Source organism: Vigna umbellata, chromosome 6 (assembly GCF_029865625.1).
Source record: "Vigna umbellata cultivar VRB3 chromosome 6, Vumbellata_1.0, whole genome shotgun sequence".
In the NCBI taxonomy this organism is placed as follows: domain Eukaryota; kingdom Viridiplantae; phylum Streptophyta; class Magnoliopsida; order Fabales; family Fabaceae; genus Vigna; species Vigna umbellata.
In genome coordinates this window covers 8423857-8440787 of record NC_142170.1, presented here as the reverse complement: position 1 = coordinate 8440787, position 16931 = coordinate 8423857, and the positions used below count along the sequence as shown (strand labels likewise).

General features: G+C 32.5%; 3 protein-coding genes across 4 annotated transcripts; 2 read left to right on the top strand and 1 right to left on the bottom strand.

Moving 5' to 3' along the window:
• The first annotated feature begins 496 nt into the window (after window positions 1–496).
• LOC124840756 (coumaroyl-CoA:anthocyanidin 3-O-glucoside-6''-O-coumaroyltransferase 1-like) lies at window positions 497–2026 on the top strand. The gene has a single exon (XM_047316872.2). It carries the CDS (start codon window positions 527–529, stop codon window positions 1946–1948), a length of 1422 nt encoding a protein of 473 aa, XP_047172828.2. The 5' UTR covers window positions 497–526; the 3' UTR covers window positions 1949–2026.
• A 4915-nt stretch (window positions 2027–6941) lies between these two features.
• LOC124840754 (diacylglycerol kinase 5-like) lies at window positions 6942–13220 on the top strand. Its single transcript, XM_047316869.2, has 12 exons — window positions 6942–7387; window positions 7474–7596; window positions 7757–7885; window positions 8209–8294; window positions 8934–9057; window positions 9426–9474; window positions 10322–10404; window positions 10606–10673; window positions 11456–11530; window positions 12073–12160; window positions 12335–12451; window positions 12595–13220. Exons 1-12 carry the CDS (start codon window positions 7181–7183, stop codon window positions 12913–12915), a joined length of 1470 nt encoding a protein of 489 aa, XP_047172825.1. The 5' UTR covers window positions 6942–7180; the 3' UTR covers window positions 12916–13220.
• Window positions 13221–14134: 914 nt separating this feature from the next.
• On the bottom strand, window positions 14135–16756 carry LOC124840753 (protein THYLAKOID FORMATION1, chloroplastic-like). 2 transcript variants are annotated; one of them, XM_088092522.1, is made up of 6 exons: window positions 16448–16756; window positions 16022–16289; window positions 15537–15753; window positions 15005–15120; window positions 14519–14586; window positions 14135–14435 (listed from the first exon to the last, which is right to left on the bottom strand). In XM_088092522.1, the coding sequence occupies exons 1-6, from the start codon at window positions 16647–16649 to the stop codon at window positions 14425–14427; spliced, it is 882 nt and encodes a 293-aa protein (XP_087948648.1). In that variant the 5' UTR covers window positions 16650–16756; the 3' UTR covers window positions 14135–14424. The 2 variants fall into 2 exon arrangements, with proteins under 2 accessions (XP_087948648.1, XP_047172824.1); XM_047316868.2 differs by having other exon boundaries at window positions 14135–14586; window positions 16448–16754.
• Between the last annotated feature and the right edge of the window lie 175 nt (window positions 16757–16931).

Here is a 16931-nt window from a genome sequence, read left to right as displayed (position 1 = left end):
GGATTTAAAGTGCAACAATTAATTAAAACGCACTTCGAAGTGCGGTTAGGAAACAATTAATTAAAATAGGAAACGCACTTCGAAGTGCGGTTAAGAAACAATTAAATAGATAGGAAACGCACTTCGAAGTGCGGTTAGGAAAGAAACAATTAATTATAGGAAACGCACTTTGAAGTGCGGTTAAAAAAAATTAATTAAAACGCACTTCGAAATGCGGTATTAATTTTTAACTTTTTGTTAATAAAGGGTAAAAAGGTAAAATTGGGGGTGCAGGATAAAGGCAGTGAGGTGTAGGAAGAATCACTCTCTGATCATTAAGAAAGTACAATGATCTATTAATTTAAATTTATTTTATAATATTTTGACATTAAATTATGTTTGACAATTAAATAATAAATAATAAATCAATAAAAGATGATAGATGTCAAAATTTATAAAAAAAGTCTGAGTTAAAATATATTTTTTCTTAATAAAAATTACGAGACACTAGGTTTTTCTTTGTCTCAGATAAGCTTTGTGTGAGAAAATGGCTGACCTGAGAGAACTTGATACAGTGAAGATAATAGAGCAGTGTGAAGTTTCTCCGCCACCAAATTCTCTTCCTTCAACCATTCTTCCCCTAACTTTCTTTGATATTCCATGGTTCTTCTGCAACTCCATCCAACGTATCTTCTTCTATGAGTTTCCCCATCCCACGCACCACTTCCTACAAACAACACTTCCTATTCTCAAACACTCTCTTTCGCTCTCTCTCCAACACTTCTTCCCTTTTGCCTCCAATCTCATTGTTCCACCACAACTCCACCTTTCTCACATCCGTTACCTTCAAGGCGACTCTCTCTCCTTCACCGTTGCAGAGTCCACCGCAGACTTCACTCTCCTCACATCTGATTCTCCTCAAGACGTTCGAAACTGGCACCCTCTTGTTCCCACCTTGCCTTCCCCACGTGTAGAGCAGGATGGCATACGTGTGCTGCCTCTCATGGCCATTCAAGTCACGCTTTTTCCAAACTCTGGCTTCAGCATATGCCTTACCTTCAACCACCTTGCTGGGGATGGCAAATCACTTCATCATTTCGTCAAGTTTTGGGCTTCTCTTTGCAAGGCAAGAGGGGATTTGACTTCCATTGAGACCTCTTTATCTCTTCCTTCACACCAGAGAGACAAAGTTAAAGACCCAAAGGGGCTTTTGTTCATTTATTTTCGAGATCTTGAACATTTTGAGTCCAAAAGAATGGAGTTCGCAGGTCTCGTGCGAGATGTTTCCACTAACAGGGTTCGCTTCACTGTTCTACTCAGTCTTGAACAAGTTAGGAAACTAAAGAAATGGGTCTCTCTTAAATGTGCCAGTAACGATTCGGGGTTATTACACATATCAACCTTTGTCGTTGCATGCTCTTTGATTTGGGTTTGCAAGATTAGGTCGGAAGAAAAAAAAGCGAATTTTTCAGAAGAGTGTGATGAACTTTGCCACTTGGTGTTTCTAGCAGATTGCCGTGAGCGTCCTGAATTTTCATTACCTTCAACGTACTTTGGAAATTGTTTAACCTCTTACATTGTGACAATAAAGAGGAGTGAGCTAGTGGGAGAAGATGGGATCGTTGCTGCGGCGAATGCTATTGGAAAGGAAATTAGAGATTTGAAGAGTGATCCTTTGAGAAATGCTGAGACGTTGATGTCAAATTATAGAGAGTTAGGGAAACCAGGTAAATCTGTGTTGGTTATTGCAGGTTCACCAAAATTGGGTGTGTACAAGACTGATTTTGGTTGGGGAAAGCCTAAGAAATGTGAAGCAGCTCATATTGAATCGTCAGGATCCATTTCTCTTTCTGATTGCAGAGACCAAAACGGAGGAATTGAGGTTGGATTGGCACTTGAAAGAACTCAGATGAATAAGTTCATCCACATCTTAGAAAAGGAAATCCATAACATTGATAGATCTGATTGAACCCATATTATTATTGTTTATCCTGTATTCAGTTCAGTGATTTGTTGTGTTTAAATCATAGAAGTGTGTTTCTTTTTCCTCCTGCAGAACACTCTAAAAATAAAAGAGATTACGAGATTTACAGGAAAAAATATTAAGATGTAAGAGGTGAATATAGATACTTCTACATTTATTTAATACATAATATAATATAATATAAAAGATAAAATAATCATAAAAAGATAAATTTTTATAGTTAAAAAAATAAGAAAAAATAATATCAAATAAATATAAAAAATTTATATATATCATGATATTATATATATATATATATATATATATATATATATATATATATATATATATATATAATATTAAAGTTAACTATAAAGCATAAAATAGCAATACAATACTTAAATCTATTAAAATAATCTTTATTATATTACACTTATCAAATTTTATAAATTTTATTTCTGGATTTATTCATTTTTATCTTTAATTTTTTAAAGAAAATAAAAAAATTCATTCAATTCATTCACTTTCTTTCAAATTCATTAAAAATAGCGTTGAAGTCTTAGCTTTTTTTATACATTTTATTGGTTCTGGCATGTGAGAAATGGAACCCAACTGATAGGATACATTTGTTTTATAATATGAATGTGTTAAATCACAAACAAACAAAATGACTACAGAGGAATGCACGTTAAGCATGAAGTATAATAATATATTAATAAAAATTATTCAAATTCCCAGTTTTTAGGCAATCATTTTGTAAATACCAAGAACACAGATTATCTCTAATTAAAAATACTCATACAAGTTTCTAGTTGATAACTTTCTCTTACTAATATGAAAATATCCATTCATAATTTAGTTTTAAAAATAAAAGAGTTTTAATTCTAATTGTTTGTCATTAAGTTTTGTTTTCTACGGGGTGTCAACGTATTGGTGTTTTTTTTTATATAAGAGATTAGTTTGAGACCCTGCTTAGGCACCTCTCGTTGTGGTTTTTTTTTTTCATTTTTATTATAATAGTTAATTTAATTGTTATTATATTTGTATGCATAATTTGTTTACATAATAATATTTAAATCAAGAGATTGATAATATGAAAATAAAGTTAAATGATTAATCAATTTTATTTTATCGAATGTAAAAATATTTAATTTTAAATAGATTGGTGAATAGTGAGATATATAGTAATTAAATGTGATTATTTGAATTTGTTGTAATTTTTAATGTTGAAATAAATGGTTAAATGGATTTGTTATTATTTGTTGAGTATGATATTCAAAATAATGGTTATGAATTTAATTTCTATAATAAACATAGATGCTAAGAACACAATAAAATAAATATAATTTTATGTTACAAAGTTTAGATTTAGTAGTTGATTTTATCAATTTAAAACAGTAATTATAATGTATCATGATTTTCCGAAACATAGTTACATGAAATCATTAAAATTTAAACATGTAGTTATTTGTATTGACATATTATAGTCTGTAATACATAAAGTTTTGTAGTTGTTTTTTATTAAGCAAATTAATGGAATAATTATTATATTTAAATAATTATTTAAGTAAAATGACAATATTTAAGTAATTAATATTTTATAGTACTGATATATTTAGTAGTTTTATATGTTTACATGTATTTTGTATACATATGTGCATGTGGTTCAAATAAGTATTTGACAGAATAATATTGTATCCGAACGAATAATTTGATATAGGAAGGGTGTAAATAGAAATTAGTGGGGTGCATACATGAAAGCCCATAGGTGTGTCTAGTGATTTGGAGAATGTGCATGGGGCAGATTTTTTAAACTCAATAGTGTACATTTCTGTAAGAAAAAATGTTTTAGTTTGATTATAGACGATAAATAATTACTTTTGGAGGTTTAATTACTGAGTACCAGCAAGACTTACATGCAACAACTTTGTCCAAGATATGTTTCTTAGTCACATATTCTAAGAGTTGTTCAAATTTAATCTTGAATACTGTAAAAAGTATATATAGACAATCAATTGTTATTAAGTTTAACTCATCCAATAATTTTTTTATTTCGGGCTAATTTTAGGTTACAAGTAAATGTTATAAACGAATATACAAAACCAACATACCATCAAAATATGATTGATCCATACACTTACGACTACTAACAAAGGTTGATGACAGTATAATTCTCTTTCCTTTGCTTGAACCTTGATTCTCTTCAGTGGTATTGGGTTGGGAAATATTTTTGTACTTTTCAACTTTTAGTTTTGATTGATTGTTCCCGATGAAGGACATCATAATATATGGTTTGTCCTTGTATCTCTCTCTTGCCATTCTAAATGATTTGGCATGGACATTATGGATATCAAACATGTTTGTAAGTTGTTGGACATTTCAATAACTATATGGTTTAAGTTCCTACAACCATAATAGAATAAATTAATATATTTGTATTTATTGAAATTTAGTTTTAGTACTAATTTTTTATTTGTAAATGTTAACTTAAAGATTCATGTGTTATGTCGTTGTCAATATCATAAATATAGAGCTATGAAAACTTTGGGATTGATTCAACTAGTGGAAGAAAGCTACCAATTCTAGGACATGATTGACCTTATATTCTCAAATTTGGTGGTCCTTGTCCATTGATAGTTTTATCTATTATTGCACTCGAAAAAGTAAAAGAAAACATCGTTTTATACGTTCTTATATTTTGCTGATAATTCTTGCTCTGTGCAAAATCTATATTAGTAGGAAGATTATGTAATAAAGGAGGAGGCCCCTTCAGTAGTGGCAACTGAACTTTTCCATTCCACACATAGTTGGAACTTTGGTACTGAGGCATGTATATATTTTTCTTTATCCTTTTTTGGTTACACATGTGGGCTTTGCAATGTTGACATTAATATATTGGTTGACCAATATCTCCATATTTCTTACCTATGAGAAAATAATCGGAACATTCAATTAAATTATAACGTAACTAGATATAGGAATTGATATGAGATGTTAGATATGAGTCAGTTGATATATCTATGACATTATCTTCTAATGTTTGTTCGTCTTGGGTGCATTGAAAAATCTTATTAAATATGATCATAAGAATGTTAATAACAACCAATTTTAGTATAATTTAATTCAAATTGTAGGTGTAAAACATATATTAAGTGGTACCTTCCATTTGGGAATTAAATGTCTTGGATATACTTTGAGAAGGAGAAGATCCCTCCCTAACGGCATCAACCCTATTAATTAGGTTTGTGTGATAAGAAATATTATGTTGGATTGTATTTCCTCTAACATTACTAATTGATGGGGAGATTTCTTGAATATGGAATATTTCTCGTCCTCATTAGTTTGATTTGAGGTTTGAACATTTTCTAGAGTAATGATTTATTCTTTTTTTAGACTTCTTAAATAATAAAGAATATCATCAAAATGATAAAATGTTTTAGGCAATTTACTAAGAAGAAGCAAAGTTGTATATTCATCAAATTTCATTTCAAAATTCTCAAAATAATCCAAAATATTGTTAAAGTTTGCTAATTCTTCAGGCATCATTCTTAATTTTGTAAGATTAAACAAATATAATCATCCTTACATATGTAATCATCAAATTTAATCATACACAATAACTCAAGTTTATCCTTATTAATGTGAAAGTCCTCTTATTTGCAACATCTTTCATTAATTTGTGACCTTTCTTGCTTTACTAGTCATGTTTTTATATTCTTCTTGTATGAGAAAAAAATCTATATGTTTATAAAATCTTTTATTATATAACACCGTATTATACATTTGTATTCTCTATAATCTAAAATATACACAAAATAATAGAAAAAGAAATTATATAATGAATTCAAACTTGTGAACTAACTAGGTCGAATATGTAACAAATCACATTGAATTGAAAAAATAAAGTTATCTTTTTAAAATATATGTCAAATTGAAGTCAACTCAAGAGGTTAAATAATTTGGACAGGATTCAAGGTGGATTTACGGATGACTCACCGAGAACCATTCTCTGTTTTTTTTTTTATCATTTTTTATAATTTTTTATTATAATTATTTACTATTTCTAATTATATATTTAATTAAAAGATTGTTAAATAATATTTAAATAGTTAAATATTTAATTTATTTATTTCTTAAAATTTGGCATTATATTTTTTAAATAATAATTTTATAATAATATTAGGTAAATATTTTGATTATACTACTATAATAAATGAATCCAGATCAATGCATTTTGATTATATTATCATAAATATATAAAATAATTTGAAAAACAAATTAAAAGAACTACCTCACTATGATAAATTAAGTCAAGATGCAAAATTTTTAATTCAAAAGACAAATAAATCAAGTTAAACTTACTCACTTCTAGTTCAGCTCGTAATATGTCTATCTATTTAACTCCGCTAAGTAGAATATTAAATCACATATAAATTTCGTCTATATCAAGAAATTGACAACTTCTACAAACAATCTCTTTAAACATAGCATAATTGCTGGCTGTAAAATCGAGAAGTTAATTATCGTATATTACAACAAATTATTTTAATAAATACCAAAAGCCAATAAAGAAATCATGGCTGAATGGCTGATATGACTAGAGTTTATTGGTGTGCTTCTTTTCATTTTTTCTCAATCTATTTAATCCAATGGAGCAAAGACATTTACATAAAAAAATACAAAAGTACAATGATTGTTTCAGAATGTCCGATCCTCGGGAATCGGATTGGGTGCATTCACGCAGTTGCAAACCAACACAGTCAATAAAGATCAATGGCTGACTTTCGAATGCATATTCTGAATCTGATTCACCAAATAAAATATAATGTCAATGATCTTCATCGGACGATCGTAATTAGCGTACTACATTAACTCGATAAATTCCGACTGCAGAGGACCAGTATCCACTTGGCTCAGTATCCACTTTCCTTTATCCTATCATTATGCAGGGGCCCACCAATTAAAATGCACTTTTCTTTCAATTTCCGCCTCTTCTTACACAACTTACTTCTCCCTTTGATCAGAATCTCAGTTTCGCTTCTGCCTCACCACGTCACTCAGATCCAGCTCAATTAATCACATTTGGCCAACAGAATTTTACAAATCAAACATTCTCATTGCTCAATCTGAGAACACTTTCCAGTCACTCTCTTCATCACCTCGCATTGCATGTCTTTTGAAATCATTTTCTAATCTATCTGTCGCAAACTTGCTTCGGTGTCGCAGCTGAATGTGGAAATGGCTTCTCAAACCTCCGACGGCAATTTCATGAGGAATTTCTGGATCCCGGTTCACGTGCTGGTGCCGGAATCCGCGGTTGAAAGTAGCGACATTGATGTCGACGGACCTGAGTGTCCGGTGCTCGTTTTCGTTAACTCCAAGAGTGGTGGTCAGCTGGGAGGAGACCTCTTGAAAACGTATCGTGCGCTTCTTAAAGAAAGTCAGGTATTGTTACTTGTTGGTGGGCGATCTTTTAAAAATCTTGTACGAAACCTCTTTATGCAGGACTGAATATAGGTTGTGGTTTTAAGGTTTTCGACTTGGGGGAAGAGGCTCCTGATAGGGTTCTGAGCAGGATCTATGCGAATTTGGAAAATCTCAAGCTTCAGGGCGATCAAATTGCCATAAAGGTCATGGAGAAATTGAGATTAATTGTGAGTTGAATTTCTTTTTGTTGAATTACTGTTTCAATCAGAACTGCAACGTCGTGGATATTTTTTCGGAAAAAAATTCAATTTTTTTTATATGCTTGTTTTATACGCCATTATATATACAATTTTTTTCCCTTTATGGTGATATGTTGCTTGGCTTTAGGTTGCTGGGGGTGATGGAACAGCTGGCTGGCTACTTGGAGTTGTTTGTGATCTCCAACTGTCTCGTCCGCCACCCATTGCCACGGTTCCATTGGGCACAGGGAATAATCTGCCGTTTGCATTTGGTTGGGTAGGATATTGCAGTTCTTTGTTGTGTGCTTTTAATGGGACTCTGAAGTATATTTTAAATGATATGCTGACTCTGCCATGATTTGGTAGTTTTAGAGCTGCAGATGCCTACCATTTAATTTTAAAAAATTAATCATCTACTTATTCCTTTATATATTAAGATTTGTGGATCCTACTGAGTCCTTCTCTTTGGAGTGGAAGTAAAGGAATTTTTCTTCGCTTTGGTATATGTTGTGACATTGATAATAAACATCATCAGAATTTTTCATATTTATGAAAAGTAAAAAGCCGATGAAACTCATTTTTTCTGCTGCTTTATTGCAGGGAAAGAAAAACCCAGGAACGGATGAACAGTCGGTCAAGTCATTTCTGAATCAAGTAATGAAAGCTCAGGAAATGAAAATAGACAAGTATTGAATTTTGGTTCTACTCTTTCATCTTACAATTAACTGTTGTTATGCTACTTCAATGGCTCGCTTATTGATCTATAGTTCCATTTCCTTCCTTCTATTGATAAAACTTCAGGCACGCTTATTATTGAGTGTAATAAATTTGTATGTTGCTAGGTTATGATTGAGATCGTAATTGAATTTTTGTGTATTAAAAGCATTTTAGTTGGGCTCGCTGATGTAAAATTAATTGATAGTTCCGATTTCAAACTGAACTTATGATTTCCTCTTTTACTTACTAATTTAATTTTCATTTAGTGGAAATCATTTCAATATGCGATTCTTCTGTCATGTGTTCGCAAACCTTGTTAATTGTAAATTATCATACTAGCCGTTATCAGCATTATTATTTTCATTCACTCTTTTTAGTTCATTATTTTGTTTTCTTAGGGAGTATATTAGTGGTTTTTTTAGTTTTGTAAGAGTCCTTTTTTCTGCTTTGGAGCTTTAGTTGTGTTGTGTCCCTTGCTGACTTGCCACGTCTTTATGCCCCCTTATTTCAAAGTGAATATATGACTATTGTTCTATATATTTATTAATATGTTATTCATTTGCAAATGTTGATTGCTGATTCTGTGCTCTGTTTCCCCAAACTCTCAGTTGGCACATTCTTATGAGAATGAGGATTCCAGAAAAAGGTGCCTGTGATCCAATTCCACCCCTTGAGCTACCACACTCTTTGCATGCCTTCCATCGTGTATCTGAGGCAGATGAGCTTAGTATGGTAAGATTATACTATTTAGTATTTTTCAATCTAATACTACATCCTGTTCATGTTAACTAGAAGATATATTTTGGAACTTAACGAATTTCATATAAAAACAACTTGAGTTTCATATGCTCTATTTTATGATTTGATCGTAAACTTCCGTAAATATGACTGGATATAGGTTTTATAAGATAAAACTAAGTTGCGCTGACTTAGATATGATGTGTTTCGATTCTGAGTATCTACTACTTTATCCTTGCTTTTAATCTTTTTTTAAGGGGGTTATTGAAAGTAGTTCTGCAAAACTATTTTTCTACCACAAGTTTTAGCTTCGTTTGTACTCACTCCACTTCCATGACGGGTTGTTTCTTATCGCTTCTCAGGAAGGCTGCCACACTTTTCGTGGGGGGTTTTGGAATTACTTCAGCATGGGTAAGAATAGCTTTTGTTGCGTTCTTTTATTCATGAACTACCTTAGATCACTTCATAATTCTATTTTCTTCTAACATAAGATTTGTTTATTTAAGGCTTAACAACATTTTTTGTCCCTATATTTGTAACAATAATTTAATGTTTTCGCTTTATTTATTTTTTATTCAATGTGATTTCTATATTTTAAAGACTCAATTTCATCCGTCCATTAGATTTGTCTTAACGTCACTCCTTCCATTTTGTCCCTTTGGACAATAAAACGTATAAAAAGAGTGGATAATTGTTTGAAGAGATTTCGGCTCATCATCTCTAAACGACGTTAATGCTAATCTATCCAACAGATGAGACCTTATTGAGTCTTTTTAAAAAATATATATAAATATAGGAACCAAAATTGTCATAAAGCCTTGATTTAATTTACACTTCATTATAACGTGTGTATGATTTAATTTAGTATCCTTTGACAATATAAAATCCATTTTATATTAATTTTGGAAATAAAACTTGCATTACGTAAGCTTAAAAGCATGAATTTGTATAAAGGGCAGTGCTAGTTGAAACAATCCTTGATCAGGCTTTAGTTACTTCCTATCCCAGCAAGATTAGTCTATAAAGTGAAGTCCTGGGAAACAAAAAAAGTATGAACCTGTAATGACGGAGACTGATTTGTATAATGTTAAATAAATATGCGGGTTACTGAGATTCATTAGTTTCCTTCATTGGTGTTGAATATTCTTATCATCTCTTCAAATATTTTTAGACCATCGAAATAGTATATTTTGAGTACTTCATTTTTCTTCATTCCATCAATTCGTCCTACTTCAACTCTTATGGCTCCAAACTGTAGGAATGGATGCTCAAATCTCGTATGCATTTCATTCTGAACGCAAATTGCATCCTGAAAAGTTCAAAAATCAGTTGGTCAATCAGGTATGCCTACTTTGGCACTTGGTAGGTAGCAGTCATAGATATGTACGTAGAAAGTATTGCATAGACATAAATGACAACAATACTATTTTGACATTTTCACTATTGATTGAAAAGTCTATATATTATAGGTCTTTTAGACCACGGATGTGATTGCATCTAGTATTTTTTTTATTGATTTTATTATGATTTTAATCGTGTCAGAGTACTTATGCTAAGCTGGGATGCACACAAGGATGGTTTTTTGCTCCTCTGTTCCACCCTCCTTCCAGGTCAGTTTGTGTAGATCTGTCATTGTTTGGAGAAAGGTTTCCTATGTTTTTCTGGGTTGTTTTTCTTCCAAGGTCAGTTTGTGTAGAAACTGGTTCAGATTTAGCACACCGAGAAACTGTTGTTGATTGACAGAAAGAATGCATAAATTCCGTGGCTATTGAGAGATTCAAGACTCTTCGTCTCTATAGCAAACGTTCCTTATCTTTCATCCAACTGACCAAATTAGCTAACTAATGCAACTAGGTATCTGTCAGGGGACCATGTAAATTCATTAAAGTTCATGCTCGTAATATATGCTACAGGAGTCATATTGAAAACCTGCTTAAGAACATTAGTTGAAAGGGCTCCTTTCACTGGTTTTCTAATTGAATGAGTATATCTTGTTTTTCTGAATGCAGAATTCTCCATCCAACCATGAATTCGTTACCATTAGTTAATTTGGTTCTACTTTGTTCGGCATTATGATCCTAAACCTACCGTTGTTATTTGTTAATGATAGACTAAATAATATACAAGGATGGACTTTATGTGAACGATTATTTGCTCCACCAGTTGAGCTTTTTGGAGTGACAAACTGGCTTGTTCACCAGTTTTCCAGTTGAGTCAGATGGTTTGTTTTGGGCTTTTTGTTGATTGCTATCTGTAGTTCTGGCAAGTTGTACATGCACATGCCCAAGCCACACACAAAACATCAACTATTCATGGATCCATCTAAGCATTGGTTTCATATATATTTGCTACTTAACCAGTCAAGTAAATGCATTTTGATCTTTGAATGCAGAAACCTAGCACATCTTGCAAAAGTAAAAATCATGAAGAGGCATGGTCACTGGGAAGACCTGTCGATTCCGTCCAGGTATATCCTTTTCTATTCTCATGTATGATCTTTTCTTTACTTTGGTAGGGGAAAAACTCCTGGACTTTCGAATTACCAAAGATCCGAAGACACACATAACTATGCTTGACAGCTATTGCTATGCAAACCATGTTTATTTATGTTTCTCAGAAGTTTATTGCTTTTACCGCTGTCTACTTTCATTATTCGATGATTACTGTCTGTTCACGTGGCGACTTATCTGTTGGGAATTCAAGTGAGTCTAAGTCCCACATTGGATAGAAATGAGAAAGTAGAGCAGTATATAAAAGTGAAAGACCCATTAACTCATTGTCTTAAGCTTTTGGGTAAAGAGTGGTGTCGATAGTTGGCTTCAATATTATTGGTGTTTGTGAATCCCACGAGTAACCTCCTCCTCGATAGACCCAATAAAAGTATGGATATTTTGGGGTTAAATGGCCATTTAATCCACTTCCATTTTCTCCATCATCTGTTTTAACTTTTCCAGTTTACTTCTGGAATAAAGATATGTTTTATTAACACTCTTTCCATTTTACATACAGCATCAGGTCCATTGTATGCCTCAACTTGCCTAGCTTTTCTGGTGGATTGAATCCATGGGGTACACCAAACAAGCACAAGAGGCGTGACGTAAAACTTCACACGCAAATTCTGAAATACTTTAGTTCGAAAAATGTTTTTCCGCTGTTATTTTTAAGGCCAAATACTAGTGGTAGTAAATAATAATTAATATATAATATTTTTGTGCACATGCTTTTTGAACAACCAAAACTGAGTATGTTTTCTTGACTCCACACATTGCAGAGAGATTTGACACCTCCATATGTAGATGATGGCCTTTTAGAGGTGGTTGGCTTTAGAGATGCTTGGCATGGGCTTGTTTTGCTTTCTCCAAATGGACATGGAACTCGCCTTGCCCAGGTATTCCATTAATACATTTTGATACTCATGCCACGTTCTTCGTTCTAAATCAAACTTTTTAAAATATTTTCTAAAAGTTGATTACACCTATTATTCATCTTTTTATGTTAATTTTAAATGGCTTCAAATTATCTTGGCATTAGGCACACAGAATCCGCTTCGAGTTTCACAAAGGTGCAGCAGATCATACATTCATGAGGATTGATGGGGAACCTTGGAAGCAACCCCTCCCAGTTGACGATGATACTGTTTTGGTGGAAATTTCTCACCATGGCCAGGTTAACATGCTCGCAACTCATGAATCCAAGTCTAAAAGTGTGAATGATCCGTCATCTCCACACCACCATGATGTGGAAGAAGATGATAGTGATGACGAAGAATCTAAAGCAGATGAATTCCGGAAGTTTGGTGCTGCAGAAACATTCAAGATCCCGGATGAGGTAGACCTTGCTCATCTTAGTTAGGTATTTCATTGTCAAAGCCATTCTTTTATAAGTTATGCAGCTGATAACAGTGCCTGCCTAGCTATTTATAGGATTTTTATAAACATTTGCCGTTTCCCTTGTCAAAAACATTCACCTCTTTGCTCTATTCGAGCAGCGTTATGTCTGTAAACTTGTGAATGTAATTTAGAAGTGTCATGCAATAATTGTTTTACTTTAACATAAACGTATGTGCAGTTGAAATAATATAAACCTCTCAAGAAGGAGAAATGTTACTTCTTGTTACAAACGTTGGTTCAGCCGAAATATACAACCTCTTCATAATATATCTGTTGCTGAAAGAGGGTTTAATGATGCTTTATTTGACATTATTATCGTCACGTCCTTTTTTTGCTTATCGTCTCGCTTCAATCAAATCCCATCACCATCTTTTTGTTACTATTCTTTTTTAATTCCAAATTTTTTTAAACTTTAAAAGAACTAGAGCGTTTTTTTATTCTAGAACAACTATCGTTAATCTTGTTGCAAAAGAAATAAAACTGAAATTCATTCATCTAGAAAATAATAGTTTTACATCACTCCAAAAAAATTACTTCAATCCACTTAAATAATGTAATAATATGTATTATAATTTTAAATTAAAAAATAAAATAAATATAATTAAAATATTATTATTTTGGGTTGTATTGTTTGTTGGTATCCAAATATCACCATCCATGTATCCTACTCTAGGAAGTTTATTTCTAATAGGAATTTTGAAGGATAATTAACAAGAAAACTGGATTCAAGCTTGAAACCATTCCCCAAGACTTATGAAGAGCTGCTTCTAGATAAAGCTGATAGAATTTTTATCCTCTTCCTTTGTCTGGTTACAAACGTTATTATTATCAAAGAACTCCTACAATTGACTTATTATTAGCAGTGGTAATTAATGGGCAGTAAATTAGTTTCAGATTAATTAGTAAATTTATTTGGTGATAAAAAAGTAGTAGCAAAGTTTAAATATTCCTCTGGTGGTACCTGTTTTTTTTTTTCTTTTTTTTTTGCTTCTACAGTCATATATTCTACATTTGTTGGTTTATTGCTTTAAACTTCAGGGAACATTAATCACCTATCTAAAAAGTTATGAATTCTACTATTTTTTGACACGTGCATATCTAGTTCGAAGTAATCTTGACCTTTGTAATTTGCTGTTGGTTAGGTAGTTTTCAAGTCCAAGTTAGACCAGAAGAGAGAATCGTTACAAGGATTTAGGTTGATCATCATGACTGAATCTTATAGTTTACAATAAGTACAACATGCAAAAACCAAGGATTTGATTTCTCTAAATTGTACACCGTATAGAATAAAGTAGGAAATAGTAATTGTTGATTAATCAACCATTGAGATTATAATAAATTTATTTTCACACACGTATGTATTTTATTAAAATCTCAATCATTGATTATCAACTTTTATTACTATATTTTATCCTTTGAAGTGTACCCTGCAAAACCAAGATGATAGAACTTTCCCCTTTGCTTATCCAACTCAAGAATCAACTGAAAAAATATATCAAAGATAATAAGTCTTGAGTAGGAGATTGATTCAGATGAACATAACTACAAGCCTGGAAGTTGTTCACCCAAACATGTTGTGATGGCCTCATTAGCCTTTTGTGGTTCAGTCCTTTCATCCCTTTTCTTCTTTTCCCTGAAGCAAAATTTCAGCTCAACTAATCAAAACTTTGCTCAGCAAAACAAGCAAGTTAAGTGCAAATATGTCACATTTATTAGTTCTATAATTTATTTCTTGTCAGATTAATAGTACATTCAACATTTCAAAATTAACTTTACCAAGCTCTAAATCAAATGAACACTCAGTAGATTAGAAACTACAAACTTAAATAGATCAAGCAGAAAATCTCAAATTTAAACTATATGTTAATATGTTAATGCATATGTTTAATTTTGAGCTGTAAAGTCATTAATATTTAATATAATTGCAAAGTCAAACTTGTGGGAATGTCTGGATTTTACTTCTTTTTCAGCTTTTACATTTTCACCAATTATATATCTCAAGTGAAAAACCATGAGATCAGAAAAGAACAATGACAAAGTTTCATATTTACCTGTCAACATACTCCTTCAGCAGCTCTTTTGCTTGAACCAACTTTGAGAGCAGGTTACGATACACGTCCAAGTCCCGATCAACACTTCTTTTGTTGATGTTCAAAGCCGCACAAAGCTGTTAAGTTCACACCATAGATGAATTTATAAGAGCTACAAACATTAACTAGGACGCACAAAATAGAAATTTCTGCAATCATATATTGAGAGTAACCTGGTAGAAATACACACAATGTTATTCTCTTCTAATATGATAGAGTTGAAAATGCAAAATAACTGTTTAAAAGGACTTCCCTACCAATTTTTATAGGTAAATATATTCAGTTTCAGTTTCATGAGCTAAAATCAGCTTCCACACTTAATTAATGCAAAAAATTTTCTCATTCAACCTTTACACTGTGCATAAGTTGATTTAGCTTATGACAAATATTCAATCCATTCTATCTTTCTATCTTCTTTTCCCATGAGTTCTTTAGAAAAGTATACCAAAACAGTCCAAAATTCAAATCATAAGTCTCAAATGAATCGTTTAACCTTGTCCAAAATTGTTGGTTCCGTAGCATTTGCCAACTCAAGCAGACGAAAAAGTCCAACTGCAAAGAAACGATTATAACTGAATTCACCTTTCCCCGCTGCTCTTTCTGCTATTTCCTTTAGAATCCCCTCAACTTCTCCTTCCTTGGATGAAAACTCAAGAAGGGAACTTGGGTTTTGAACCCGAGCCCACTCTTCCAACTTCCTTGCATCTATTCTGTATAAAACATCATTAATATAACATAAAAGTTATAGAACATAGTCTTTGAAATGAACAAGTTCAATAAGCTTTTTCATCTTCATAAAAACCACTTTGAAAATTTCACCTATTAAGCTACTATGATGTCTAATCCATTGATGTAAAAAGTGCGTATAAATTAAACTCAAATGCGAATCCTTAGAAATGACACTGATATTAGTGCTTTCATTTCTGGTAATGATTTTTGAAAAGGAAGAACAAAACAAAAACTACACAATGTTCTAACCTGTATTCTTGTGGATTTTCCTTCAACGCCTTGATGTAGGCTTGGAAGATAGCATCTCGGTCCTCATCACTGGCATACCCTTCCATGAGTTTATCATATACAGTGACAAAACCAAGAGCAAACACAGGGTCATAGCGGTATGATCTCTTGTATCTCATTAAATGTTGCTGCACAATAAGCTCCTGCAGCACCGTGTTGTAGATACTAGGAATTGGTCGCTTATATGCCTTCAGGAAATTCAGCTTTGTCTCCGAAACAGTGGGAGCATCTGCACATGATGCAACACATAAATGAATGTGTGAAGAGAGAGAGAGAAAGACACTCATATACCTTTTCTTCTTTAATTTGTGAGGTGACAGAAATAACTTGAGTTTTTCTTACATCATACATAAGCACACAAAGCAAGTTCAAAAGAAAGAAAAGAACCTGTGACAGAAGACATGCATTGAACAACCATGTTAGAAGTGGAGTTGGAAGCTCGAACGCCAACATTGTGGTAGGAGAAATGGGTGCGGAGGCCAAAGAAGTCTGAAGAGGTGGCGAGAAAAGGAGTGGAGGAAAAGGTTAGTTTTTTTCTTTCTGGGCAGTGAGTGACTGCAGACAAAGAGAGAGAAGTGAGAGCCGCCATGGATGGAAACTAAATGGAAAAGAAGGAACAGAACAATGCAAGAAAGAAAGCGAAGGAGATGAAGGACAAAATCGAAAGAAGATCTGCATTGCATTGCTTTCAAACGCACGTTTGTGTTGGAATGAAAACAAGACATAACAGATCGAAAAGCTTATCCACACTGTGAAGTCTCAAACTGAAACTGAAACCTTCTTTTGTCCGCTTTCCAACCAGCCACTCACGTGATGACACGCTCAACTTTCGCACTCTCGTTTTCTCTTTCTAGGCTAAAACAATAGCAGA

Coding starts and splice junctions, on each gene's coding strand:
- LOC124840753 (XM_047316868.2), bottom strand. CDS start 16,649: ATGGCGGCTCTCACTTCTCTCTCTTTGTCTGCAGTCACTCACTGCCCA. Junction 15,121..15,536: donor AACCAACAATTTTGGACAAG/GTTAAACGATTC, acceptor TGAACTTAACAG/CTTTGTGCGGCTTTGAACAT. Junction 14,587..15,004: donor CTGAAGGAGTATGTTGACAG/GTAAATATGAAA, acceptor ATTTTGCTTCAG/GGAAAAGAAGAAAAGGGATG.
- LOC124840754 (XM_047316869.2), top strand. CDS start 7,181: ATGGCTTCTCAAACCTCCGACGGCAATTTCATGAGGAATTTCTGGATC. Junction 8,295..8,933: donor CAGGAAATGAAAATAGACAA/GTATTGAATTTT, acceptor CCAAACTCTCAG/TTGGCACATTCTTATGAGAA. Junction 10,674..11,455: donor CTGTTCCACCCTCCTTCCAG/GTCAGTTTGTGT, acceptor CTTTGAATGCAG/AAACCTAGCACATCTTGCAA.
- LOC124840756 (XM_047316872.2), top strand. CDS start 527: ATGGCTGACCTGAGAGAACTTGATACAGTGAAGATAATAGAGCAGTGT.